We start from the raw sequence: 13,505 nt of genomic DNA, 5'->3' as shown, positions 1-13,505 counted from the left end.
ATGCCACAGCCATTACTCATATGAGTAATCCTATTGTAATGAGTTGGAATTTCTCATCTGAGTAGGTCTGGGCCCAGAGTGAATAAGCTGAGTGTGCCTCAACTCCTTCTCCATTAACTGCTAATGCTCTTGATTTTCTTGGACACTTTACTCCCCAGGTACACTTTCACTGGCATTTACACTTTTGAATCATTGATAAAAATATTGGCAAGAGGATTTTGTATGACAGAATTCACCTTCCTTCGAGATCCATGGAATTGGCTGGATTTCAGTGTCATTGTTATGGCGTAAGTAGCACTCCATTGTTCTTTTTCAAGAGTGTGACATGCAGTGTAACTACTATTCACCTGTTCTTTTTAGTAACTGTTGTTCACCAATGTACTAGCACAATACTTCAGCTGCAACAAATCTCTATGGAATTGTTTGAGTGGTTTTAGAACAGGGAACTAGGAGCCAAGGTTCCTAGGTTCCAGTACAGATTTTGGCAGCTTGCTGGGTGATCTCGGGCAAGTTGTTTAACCTCTCTGTGCCTCCGTTTATCTATCTGTAAATTGGTTATAATAATACATGCCTACTTAAGTGGTTTTATGAGACTTAATTAATTCATGTTTGTAGGGTGCGGTAAGATTCTTGGATGGAAAGTGTTATGAGAATGCAAGTGATGAAATACATAAATGCATCTGTTTAGTGCTAACTGCATTGCAATAAAAATTGAAATGCCTTCTCCTTTGTAATACTTCCATCCCTGACACACGCTGCAGAGGTAGCTCTGATGTTTGTTATGACTGTCTCCCTTTTGTACACAGAAAATAGTAACTAGTATGCCTAATAGGGATTGTTAACAATAAATAACACATTTTCATTAGTAGTTACCTAAAATAAAATAAAAATCCTGTAAAAATCTCACCCAACCCCCAATAACACACCAGAAGCCAGCAAGATAATAACACAATTAAAAAGGAAATAAGAAGTTATTTTCCCTGAAAGATGCCGCTTTACTGTTCTGGCATATGTAGAGTGGGGAAGTGCTCCGGAATCTCTGGCCCACAATGGACGTGGCATTGAGAGGAAGTTGGAACATAGCAAAGTTTCAGGATTTGCAATGCTCTCAGGCAGTTCTTTTCGTCACCAAGCTAGACTGAGCTGACAAACCCCTTTTCGCCCCTGTAACTTAACCAATACTTTTTCTACGGGGGATTTAGGTATAAACTTCCGCGTTTTTTGAAGCTAAACAGAAGGTTGTTGCACATACTGGGAACAAGGTCCTCTCACTGCCTCCCACTCCATGCTTGAGTGCCCTCTGCGTTGTAAGTCCAGTCTATTTTGGGTTCTGGCAATGCAAAGGAGCTGGTGAGCAGATGGATCTGTCCAGCCAAGAATATCGCTGGTCTGGGGGAGCTCTCAACTGACACAGAGTCATTCATGTCTGACTCTGTGCCCACCTCACCATCCGGCTCCAGCATAGGCAGTGTGAATGCGGTGAGTTCCACCAATCCCCATCTGGAACGTGGACCCTTGAGAGTGGGCCCATGCAGATCATCTCAGAGAGTCAGAACCCACCAATCAGCTCCTTGATACACTCCCCCATCCTGCTCCAAGTAGATCTCAGTGCGCGGGAGAATCTGGGCCATCGATTTCAGTGGAATTACACCAGCATAAACCTGGAGTGATGCTCTGGGGAATCAGCCCCAGACTGTATTTTGCAATATAGAATACATTGTGTTTATTTTGTCAATATATTATTTTCTCTCTTCTTCTCTACTTCCCCAACTCTTTCCACTCTTGGTATCTCTGTATTTTCTCTCCCCGTCCCCACCCCACCCCCCGTTTTCTGCTACATTTTTCTGCTGGTTTTTTTCCCCATTGAATTTTTGTTCTCGCGGTTTCCTTTCTCCTCCGTTGTTTAAAGTCTCCTTCCAGCAGAATGCAAACATTGATATTTGAGCTGAACTCCTGAGTCATCATATTTGAGTGGATCCAAAATTAGGTAAAATATGTCCATCCAGCCCTGGTCCAGGCACAGCTATGCGTCATTGAAGTTAGTTGCAAGAGTTTTATGGGGGCAGGTTTGGGATGTAAGTTTCTATTAATATTGCTCAATATTAAGAACAATATTTAGAGGTGTAAAATAATTACCATTATTTTCTATAAAAATACTCCCATTGACTTCAATGATCTTTGGCTCACGCCTAGTATTAAAATGGCCAGATTCTGACTCCCAATGCATCCGATGAAGTGAGCTGTAGCTCACGAAAGCTTATGCTCAGATAAATTTGTTAGTCTCTAAGGTGCCATAAGTACTCCTTTTCTTTTTGCGAATACAGACTAACACGCCCGCTACTCTGAAACCTGAGATTCTGACTCTGTAATCCTGAGTTACTCTGGATTTAGCTGAAATCAGCATCTGGGCATGCCTATGATAAGCATTTTAAAATGGCGCACCGAAGAAGAGGCCCTTTTGGGGGCCAACCCCATGTTAGTTGTCTTTTTGCATCAGTTTAAGTTAAATATGTTCCCCCTGCAGTGCTGTGTGTGATCCTTCTTTATTGCATTTAAAAGTGGAGTGGAAGAATGCACAGGGGAGGAGTGGTACAGTTCTGCCATCCCCTTCACAGGCATGGAATGTCAGGAAGTAGCACAAGCAGGAGAGTGTAGTTCCATTGTCCGTGAGGTGGTGGATGGGGCAAGGAGCTCATGTAGGAGTCTCCAACTCTGGCATATTGTGGAGCTGTGTCATTCAGCAGCTCCCTTTCCTCTAGTGGACAAAGGACTTTGAGGGTGGGTAAGAGTGGACCAGGAGAGAAGAACGGTAAGAATGGTGGGCCTACCATGATGCAGCAGCTACCTAGCCTTGAGGCTGCAAAGTGACTGTACATCTGCTTGCACCACTGCTTCTCAGCTGAGCGGGGAAGGGGGTGATATTCTATTCTCACACTGCATCACAGAACTACTTGGACTGGGTGAAATTCACTCCTGTGTAGAGAGGGCCAGCACAAAACTTGTGCCCCACTTAGTTTACCTGGGACTTGAGCAGATCACAGGCCTTTTGCTGGCTCTGGTGCAGTAGGATGAATTTCACCTACTGTGTGAAGAAACCAGGATTTGGCCCATAGACCCTGCGGGACTTTCCCTCTTTGTGATACTGTGCGTGTGTTTTAGTTCTTGCAGTGCTATGAAAACAATTGGGGGTCCAATTCTCCTGCCAGTGGCTTTGTAGCACCCACACAGAAGGCCCCATTGTGCTACAGAGTATGTTCTCCAGCATCGTAAAGATGCCATATTACCTGTGCACTGTAAATGCAGTCCTTGGGTTTCCTGGGACACTTCTTGCTGGGGCAGAAACAAAGCCCAGGACAGGGCAGTTGCTGGCTTCAGCTACACAGAGTAGTAGAAAGTTTTGTTACCTCATATCTGTATATAGTGCCTGCTCATAATAAAGAGTGATCTTGAAACCGGTCTGCTTGTCAGTAAGATACTACACCCTTTGGCAAGAGAATAGGCCCCAGTATTTTGCTCCTAGGCTGCATGCCAAATTACTGTCCAAATGATTTTTTTTAATCACTTAAGGTCCCCTAAAATAGAGGGTCTGCAGAGAAAAACAAACACGGACAAACAAAATTATTTCAATAACTGAATGCTTCAGAATCAGCTTATACTCCTGTTGGTGCCTATTCTAAGCCATTCTGTATTAACATATTTTAACCAAATGTGTTTTTGACAGAATTGAGGGGTTCAGTTATTGAGAAGGGCTGGAATGGATTAGAAGCAATTTTATTCTCCTCCAGCAGCAAACAGTTCTTCAGGCACTCATGTAGCAGTGAGAGAGTTAAAATTGATTGCAAGACAATCTGAAAGTTATGAATCCTGTTTTCCAAGTATATTTAACAGCAGACAGTGAGAGGTATTGGATATTGGGCTCTATTCTGAAATGATTTGTATCTTACATAAACGCAATTTGCAAATCATTAAAACCAGAATTGTATTGAATCTCAGGTAGCTCTACAGTCTTGTTTGCTTACAGTTAGGGTGATACTATTGGTAGTTCTGCCTATGCACCTGGAAGCATGAGCAGTGAATAGAGTGTATGGATTTGTAAAGGGACGGAGAGTGCTGAAATATGTGATGTTCTATCCCAGACAAATTCATGGGTGTAAAGCTTTGATGTGCCTAGGCAATATATATAATGTTGGTCTGAGTTAACTGAACAGCTATCAGGAGATAAAGTTGTTTTGTTAGCAGATGTTATTGTACAAGTCCCATAGTTTCTTTTAGTTATTGGATCATTACTGTGTAATAATACTATCTCCCGTCCTGAGCATATAATGGAACTAGTTGTATACATTATAGCTACAGGCAGCATCTTTTAGTGCAATAGAACAGTAAGCGTTGCAAAATGTACACAGAGTCTGTTTTCCATATCACACAGGAGCATACAATATACAGTACTACAGTGTAGTCCTGTGCACTCACTGGGATTGCTCTTCAGTTTTTAAATGCCATACTGTGAACAAAAGGCAATATCACTTGTATCGTTTGGTTATATGTTCATCTACAGATTATTAATATGCTTTTACAAATCTGCAGTGAGCAAAACCACATCCACGTGCCATTGATCACTTATTATTTCTGGACATATGGGGAGCTGAATTACACACAGTTAGAATGAAACTCAAACCAACATGAAGGCTCTGCCACTGGGGATGGAATAGCAGCTGGAGAACGAAGTTTTCACACCTCCTCCTGCTGAAAGGGGGGTTTTGGTGTTAGCCCTCATTCAGATGGAACAGAGAGCTATTGAGGGTGGGCTAAAGGAGGAGCTACTGATTAGGCAAATCTGTTTGCTCAAACTCTCCCATGAGACTCTGGAGAAGAGAACCAATGTTGCTATTGCAGGTCATAATCTGGATTAGCAGGTGTGGAGAGGCTTCTCTGTAACCGTCCAGAGGTATCTGCACAAAACCCAGTGAGCTGCATCTTTGAAACCCAAACTCCACTGGATAGAGGATCTGCAGAAACTAACATATGCAAAGATAATTTCCCATAATCATGCTAGAACCCAAGAGGTTAGAAGGTGAGATGGTGGACATGCTGCATACACTACACTAGGTTGGAGGAAATAGCTTGTGAAACAATCCCAAATCAGAGTTCTCCAATTAGTTACCCTAGCAGTAGCATTTACACTCACATTTTACCTCACTTTATATGAGTATCAGTGAGAACATGATGTGCAAGGTTGTAGAGTGTCAGGACCACTATTTTTAATGAGAAATGCATTACCACAGGATTGAAAGTATAGTCCTCACTTCAAATCTGTCTTCTGCAATTGCAGGCAATAAATACATACTTTTTTCATCATCTCTCAAAGCTCACATCAGTTGTGCAATGTACCAAAGCAATATATGAGAAATAATCCCATGGAATTATTTTCGTTGATATTTTCTCTTGTATTATATGTGATTGATTTAATCTGTTATGTCAATATGACAGGGAATATTGTAGACTTAAATTCCCTATCATAGTTTTAAAGATTATTTTCCTGTTCTTTTTTTAAAGTTTTAAATAATTCCCGGGGGGATTAAAATTGAAACAAGATGGTATAATATGTATAATATGCACTGCTGAGCACTATTATAACCAACTCCTATGTATAGTTTTAAAGAAAGCTATGCCTAATTCGTAAGATTTATGATGTAGGGAACATTTAGCATCCTGTACGATATGATATACTCAGGAAGAATGGCAAATAAGAACAGCCTTATAAAGTGGGTGTACTGTTCATTCAGATGCATTCATTCTTACAAGTGAATGCACTGTTCATTCAATCCAATAGCATGCTCTACTGTATAATTCCAAATAACTGTGATTTAATTCTACAGGTATGTAGGAGAATTTGTGAAACTAGTCAGTGTTACACCTCTTCGGACTTTCAGGGTATTGAGAGCTTTTAAAACTATTTCAGTAATCCCAGGTAAGAAGCCCTGATCCTTGCATTTTGGCTCTCAGCTACAAGTGATTCTCTCTCTGTCTCTCCTTGTCCCCTTGACTGTTGTTTTTTGCTGGCGTTTTGTCATTGTCTGTGTGTGACTTTCCCTTGTTACAGATACATAACTGAATTTGTGGACCTGGGCAATGTCTCAGCCTTACGAACGTTCAGAGTACTTCGGGCGCTGAAAACAATCTCAGTCATTTCAGGTGAAAATCAGGTTAAACACTCAGGCTGCAGTTAAAGCCTACATGCCATTTCCAGGAGCAAATACAGTGAATAAAAATGACTTAATACAATAGATACTGATTGGGAATGGATGAATGTAGGGAATGTGACCTGTCAATAGAAGACGTTTTTCATATGTTTTTTAATACTGACAAAGCTCACTAAAACGAGTACTACTGTATAATAAGCTTTTGTATACAGTGTATCATCTATCATATCCATAAAGTACTCATTCACGAACCATATGAAAATGGCAATGAAGTTTCATTAACATCTTCAGATGTTTATATTAAAAATGAAAGAATAAATGATGACCTCAAAAATATTTATTAGAACTTCCAAGTGCCTCTGCAGACAAGTCAAAGTTTGTGCTAAAAATTGAACTCATTTTGTGGCTGGAAACATAGGTGCCTTAATTCTTCTGGTGCTCTCTTGTTTACATTGGATAGCAACCCTGGCTGAAATTCTGGCCCTGTTGAAGTCAGTGGGAATTTTGGCATTGACTTCAGTGGAGTCAGAATCTCTCCCAATTGATTTTTCACATTTTCAATGAAACAATCCCAAAGAGAGTCAGTGTTTTGACACAGTTACATTAGTGAATTAACCCTTTTCCCCACAGCATTGTTTTAATCAAATTATTTGATCCCATTTATAGCTGTTATTACTGTGATTAATAATAGTTTCAAATTAGTGATTTATTCAGAGATGAGCCCATTTCAAGCTAGCTCCATGAAAATACATTCTTGCCAAGTGTTATCTATGGACAGGTCTCATTCAGCCTCAGTGTTTAAAATATACAACCTGCATGGCAAGGTAGAGAAGATAGCAAAATCCGTGCATGGTAGATCCTGTTGATGATTATCCTGAACAGATGTTGGCAATTACATGTCAAATATATTTGAAAAATTAAGAAGACTGCTCAAAATCTCAAGCACAGTCATTTAAGTGTAGTGAAATTTTTCAACCCAGTACATTGTAAACACTTGCACTATGACATTAAAATCAAAACAAATGACCTAGCGTAAGTATGTATGGTCATGCATGTTTTCAGCTATGATAACTAACAGCCACACAGAGCTTAAAATTTAGGCATAAATACTGTGGTTAGGATGCACACGTTTTAAGAACACACCTTGTACAATTAGAGTCAGATTCTGCAAATCTTACTCATGCTGAGTAGTGCCTAACTCCAGTATTAGTGTCATTAAAGTCAGTGGAGCTACTTGCAAAGTAAGATAATACTCAGTGTGAGGAAAGGTGGCAACATCTGGCCTCTAATGAGTAGTTTAGGAGGTCTGAAGCTTCTGAAAACCTGTAAAAAGAAAAGGCGTACTTGTGGCACCTTAGAGACTAACACATTTATTTGAGCATAAGCTTTTGTGAACTACAGCTCACTTCATTGGATGTAGCTCACAAAAGCTTATGTTCAAATAAATGTGTTAGTCTCTAAGGTGCCACAAGTACTCCTTTTTCTTTTTGCGAATACAGACTAACACGGCTGCTTCTCTGAAACCTGAAAACCTGTAGCATTTCTGTTTTGTATTTTATTTGTCATCCTGGAAGGGAAAACCCAAACCAGCAGAAAAGTTTTAAGATCTTTTACAACTAGGGTGTTCACTGTGAAAATGTTTCTGCTGGGGAAAGCCGTGGTTTAACTGCAAGCCGAGCTCCATGATTTACAGATCACATAAGGCAGTAATAGCTAAACAAAAAAAAACTACCAACAAAAGAGCTCTCTCTCTTTTGCCAGTAATTTGAAGACTAACCTGGAAGGACAGTCACCACCACAGGATGCCTTTCAGTTTCCATCTTGTCTTCAATCCTGAACCTCTTCAGAGCAGAGCAATTTTGCTGAGTTATGTGTGGTAATTCTGTGACATTTTAAGAAATCAGAAAGTAAGCTTGAAGCTTGTCTGGACTTCAGACAATAAATAGTAGCTATTTTGTAATGAGAAGAGGGAGAGTACAAGATATTATTTAAAATACACCCAAACCTTTCTGTAGTATTAAATGCCTGATTGAGCCATTTGTTGGTGAAAGAAGATACCAAATATAATTTGCTAGTGCAATACACAGTAGCACATGTTCTGTCATTTCACCCTCTGGATGTAGACTCAGCTAACTTTCTTATAACTATTTTTAATATCGTGATACTAGGGGCCAAATACTTTGCTGACATAACTCCATGGAGTTTTTCCAGCAGGGAATTTGGCCCTTGGATTTTACCATCAAGATTAACTGTGTTTTGAGCATGTAAAATTACACAAATGGAGGGATATGAATGATTGGGCATCTACTTAATTGCTAGTAAAACAGATATAAATGAGAGCTCTCATGCTAGTAGATAATTTCAGGTGAGTTATCCTTTTCAAAGGAATATTTAGGTATTCTTATAAGTCTTTTTTGGAGCTCAGCTTGGGTCTTTAATAATAATACAGGATTTTGCTGAGATGAAATATTACCACACAGTTGATTTTAAAATGAAAAATGATGAACAGTAATATCTTAAATGCGATTCTTGGGCTGCATTGTATTTTTGATGCCTTTGTTATTTCTCAGATAAGGAGGGTGATTGCTGGAATTCACTCTCTTTTGCAAAGACCTGAGGTGATTTCCAATCACACTTTTGCATCATCTGGTTATTTATTTACGGAAATACCTGAAATTTGTGAGCTTGGGGAAATTGCTTTCCTGAACTAATGGGCCAGATTCTGAGCTGATGTAAGGCTTCCACCCAGCAAAGTGCTCAGGGGCTGATTTTCAGAAATACTCAGCATTAGCTTAACTCTGCTTTACTGAAACAATGACAGTTTTACCATTGATTTCAGTGGGAGCAGTTAGATTAATGCTTAGTGCTATTGAAAATCACACCCTTAAGTATGTGCCTAACTGGAGTAGACCCACTGAAGTCAAAGGATCCATTGAGTTCAATCATCTTTTCATTAGATTTCAGTAATATTATGCCATTTACATTTACACTTGCTGAGAATCTGGCCCAGTCAGTCTACATTAAGTACATTCAAGTGCCCTTTAAAAAAAAAAATCCTTGTCTCTGATTTCCTCATATATATCCATCAACTTCATATGCCTTACTTGGGAATAAAGCCCCTTAATGTAGGTGATTTTATTTATTAATTAGAACTTTGGATCTCACTTATAGTCATGGCAATTTAATTTTAAAAGGACTCCTAAAATTCTTGAGCCAGCCCACTGGACAACTCAATAACACCCATCAACGCCCCATGTTGGGCCTGATCTAAATCTCACTGAAGTCAATGGAAATCTTTCCATCAACTGCAGTGGACTTCATATCATACTTTATGTGCAGAGAAATCCCCCCCAGTCATTGATGATAACTAATAAATAAAATAAATTAAACCTATCATTGAAAATGGCCAATCTCAGACTGTGAACACTGTCAGCAGGAGCAAGCTTCATTAGCAGGAGCCCTCAACTTCCGAGGATGAACAGCAGAGCCTACAGTACAAACACTGGCAACAGGAGCATCTCAGCTTCTATGTTGGGATGTGAGGGAGAGGTGGTGTCAGAGATAAATAAGTTCAAGGCCTTTGGGGCCTGATCCAGCTCCCATTGAAGTTAGCATGAGTCTTTCATTGACTTTGGGAATTGGATAGGGTCCTTAAAGACTGTAAAAAACACTTTGGTTGTCATTCGGTACTGAATTTATAGGCAGAGCTCAGAGCACAATTCTTCAGACCTTACGGGTGAAATTTGCCTATGTGTGGAGTGACAGCAAAAGACCCTAAGCACTGCTTAAATCCCACTTATGTCCCATTTAAACCCCACTTCAAAGACATGTTACAGGAGGTCTTGTTTTGGCCCTCTCCATAAGGCTGAATGTCATCCTTGTAGTAGCAACATACATCACTCAAGAAGCAGGCAGCCAGTGGAAGGCTCCTGAAGGGCAGGAATCAAACTTGGAGGTGGCAAACACTTGCTACATGTTAATGTCTTTGTATAAGATGAGCATGGAAAAGAATCATACCTTTCTCTTTGAGAGATGATCTGCAGAAACACTGCAGTCTTATAAATTTTCCAAGGTAATAAAAAAACTGTTAGCTGCAGTATGTGTCTGTAGCTAATAACATAATACACTCATTGGAGTGTATTCTTTTCTTGCTATGTATACGTAACTCAAAGAGACATTAATGAGAACTATGCATAACTCAGGAGATGAGAATAGACAAAGTGATAGCAATCATTGCACAAGTCACACTCTGTGGTTTTGTTTTGTTTTTCTTTTCTTTTCTTTTTCCCAGAATATGCATGAAAGTGTCTGATGTACAGTAAGTGATTGCCAACATCTGGTATGGATGACGTACTCAATAATGCTAATAATCTATTAAATTTCATAGGAGGAATGGATGGTTTTGGGGGATGTGATTGTTTTTCACTGTTTGGTGTTGCTTGCATTTTTTATGTTTTGCAATTTGCTTTTGAATACTTATTAATTGATTAATCTCTGGTGATGTTCTAATGTGTTAACCTGTACCACTATTAACAGTAATGTTTTGGGCCAAATCCCGCTTGTTTGCTCCCTCTATCTAGGTACACCATAGCATCTGAACTTAGTGGTTCTACCCATGTGAGTAAGGCAAACAGGATTTAGCCATAAAAATGTGGAAAGAATGTAGTCATTCAGAAGAATATTTCATTAATTAATATGTATGGGCCTGATCCAAAGTCCATTAATGTTAATTGACTAGTGACTTCAATGAGTTTTGGATCAGGCCTTAAGACTTTCTGCTGCATGCTGCCCAGTTTGGTGCTTGACCTGCAAGAGTTAAATAAATGCCTTTAATGCTCTATAAATAGTATATTCTATTAAGCTGTATTGCAGTGTTCTCATTGGCATTATTTCAAAGGAGGATTAGTTCCATAGAAGATTTAATAGTGGTCTAAATTTGAATACATCTAGCAATTACCCTTTAAAAAAAAACCATGGAAACAGACTCTGGGAAATCCAGAGCACCTGCAGCAAGGTTCTGAGTGCCCTCAATTCCTATTGACTCATCCCTCATAACACCAGGTCCATAACGTTTTGGCTAGTGGTGACTTAAATATATTATCTAGTGATACACAAGCCGAGTGACTATGAGAATGACAGTTACTTTTCTGGTCACATCTTGATTTTGTAGGATGAGACAAAAATACAGTGATCCTGCAATAAATATGCCAAGTTCCCTTATGGTTTTACCCAGAAAAATGCAACAATACACCAGTAATAGTGAAATAAGAATAATTTATTTTTAATCAATAATTATAATTTTATGACTAAAGCGCTTTCCACTAAATTGCTGGTGGTCCTGTAAGTTCTAAAAAACCCCAAACCCATGAATAAATAAAATGGAAAACCCTCTAAAGTGGAGTTCTCTGATCCCTGCAAAAATTAAACATGTAAAACGAACACTGAAGGATAAACATTCCATTTAAAACCATAGTAACTAAACTGATAGAATAAGTTTCAGAAATTGACCTTAACATTAACAGCAATGGGTCCTGAGCTTGCAAACCTTTCCTCATGTTGTATATATCTTACCTGTGCAAATAAGTATTCTCAGGGTTGGGTCCTAATATTGTCCTTGCTCATGCAAGGAGTCCCATTCTTCTTTCTCGTGTGAGTAAGGATTTGCAGGTTCAAGTCTCTATTTGCCACATAGTGGGTGGGAGATACACCACACTAAATTACTGTGTGAGGTACCTTGTGATGTGTCAAAAGATATCAAGGCATCTGGCAAGCTAACTAGTGTTACCACTTTACTAAAGTAATACAGATGGAGACTCTAAGTTTGAATTCATATTAATAAAGTGGACATCCTTCAGGACTTTCACATGGATTACTGTGGGGAAAGTGTATAGGATTAGATTTTGTGGGTTAGCTCTAGAGTTAGAGCTCCCCTCTAAAATCCAATTCTTAGTTGTACATTCCAAGTTTTAGCAACTACAAAAAGGCAAATGGCAGTATATGTAAAGAGTGGCCAGTGATGAAAGCTCAAACAATGCATGTCGGTGAGTTAGATAGAAAACAATTAGAAAAACTGCTCTAATGTATTTAGAATTGATTTTCCTCACTGGCTGTTTTGTTACTGTTCAATTTAAGCCATTAACAGGCTGGTCCTGTTTTTCTTTATGCCCACTCTGCCCCATGGACTTGTGTGGGAGTATTGCCTGAAAAAAACCCGCAGATTTGGGCTGTAACCGAACCTTTTGTAGATCCGCAGCAAGGCAGAATATATTCTCTCATTGGGAGACCTATTGCTTCTTGATTTGTTAATGTTCATTTGGGGCCAGATTATTAGAAGAGCTTCACTCCCATTTAGGCAGCATAGTAAGTGGCCAGGTTTCCAGAACAGCTCAGTGCACTCAAAAATCTGGCTCTTATCTAGGTGCCTAAATAAAAGGGGAGCACTTTTGAAAATTGGGCCGCATTGTGGTTTCTGAGCGTTGGAAAATCTGGCCCTGAGCTTTTTTTTTTTTTTTTTTGGCTAGTGTGCAGAGGGACAAATGTTGCAGCCCTTTCTGTCCCACCATGGCACAAACTGGCTTGGCACAGGGGATCCAAGAGAGGTTGGTGGGAAAACGTGGCCTTCCTACAGCCTAGTAGTTCAGTATATAATGTCTGCATGGCCATTCCACTGCCATTAATACATTTAATGTCCTATGGTAACAGTTGTACCCCACACAGGAGTGTAATTAGTTTACGCTTGTGGATTCATGTAGTGCAAGATCCATTGTCCATGTTGAGATTTCAACCAACCTTAGAAACAGCGATTTCCTTTTGTTTGTGCAACAAGTTTGAAGAGAGAACAAAAAATGTTTTGCTTTCTTAACAACCCTCATGTGTTTTCTTTTTTGTTTTGTTTTTTTTAAAAAAAAAATTTTTAGTTTTGTTTGTTTGTTTTACCCATACAGCTCTAATCCAACTTCCATGGATGTTTAGTGCTATGGGGTGGAATTCCTGGGAATCAAGACCTAATGTTCAGTGGGCTGGTCAACTCATTATGAATATTTCCCATAAAAAAACTTCATCTGCTTTCTTTTGCATTTTTTTTAACTTAATTCCTTTTAATGTTACCATATTAGTGTTATTCAGGACCAGAAGAATTAGTTACTGGTAACTGAATATTCATTAAAAATTAATGTTAGTTAAAAAACATAGCTGCTACTGGCATGCAATTGCTCTGGAAGTCCTGCTATATATTTATGATGAATAAGAGGGCTTTTAAAAAAGGAATAAGTCTTCCTTGGTGCTGTTTACATAATGTAGCATCCA

The 13,505-nt window shown here is 39.2% G+C and overlaps 1 protein-coding gene and 1 long non-coding RNA gene across 6 annotated transcripts in view; one reads left to right on the top strand and one right to left on the bottom strand.

Moving 5' to 3' along the window:
- LOC102931383 (sodium channel protein type 5 subunit alpha) overlaps positions 1 to 13,505 on the top strand; it is a 314,377-nt gene that overhangs the window by 81,027 nt on the left and 219,845 nt on the right. For 4 of the 5 annotated variants that reach the window (XM_043541607.1, XM_043541605.1, XM_043541603.1 and 1 more), the window contains exons 5-6: positions 159 to 287; positions 6,101 to 6,192. In XM_043541607.1, coding sequence (XP_043397542.1) covers positions 159 to 287; positions 6,101 to 6,192 — 221 coding nt within the window. Of the gene's footprint in view, positions 1 to 158; positions 288 to 5,876; positions 5,969 to 6,100; positions 6,193 to 13,505 lie in introns of all 5 variants that reach the window. The other variant, XM_043541604.1, reaches the window with a different exon arrangement.
- The window catches only part of LOC122464783, a 34,700-nt gene that overhangs the window by 7,714 nt on the left and 13,481 nt on the right, over positions 1 to 13,505 (bottom strand). The gene's annotated exons all lie outside the window — the stretch shown is intronic.

The sequence above is a fragment of the Chelonia mydas genome, chromosome 2, assembly GCF_015237465.2.
Source record: "Chelonia mydas isolate rCheMyd1 chromosome 2, rCheMyd1.pri.v2, whole genome shotgun sequence".
Classification (NCBI taxonomy): Eukaryota; Metazoa; Chordata; order Testudines; family Cheloniidae; genus Chelonia; species Chelonia mydas.
The sequence above is the reverse complement of the archived record's forward strand: the minus strand, read 5'-3'. Positions and strand labels throughout refer to the sequence as shown.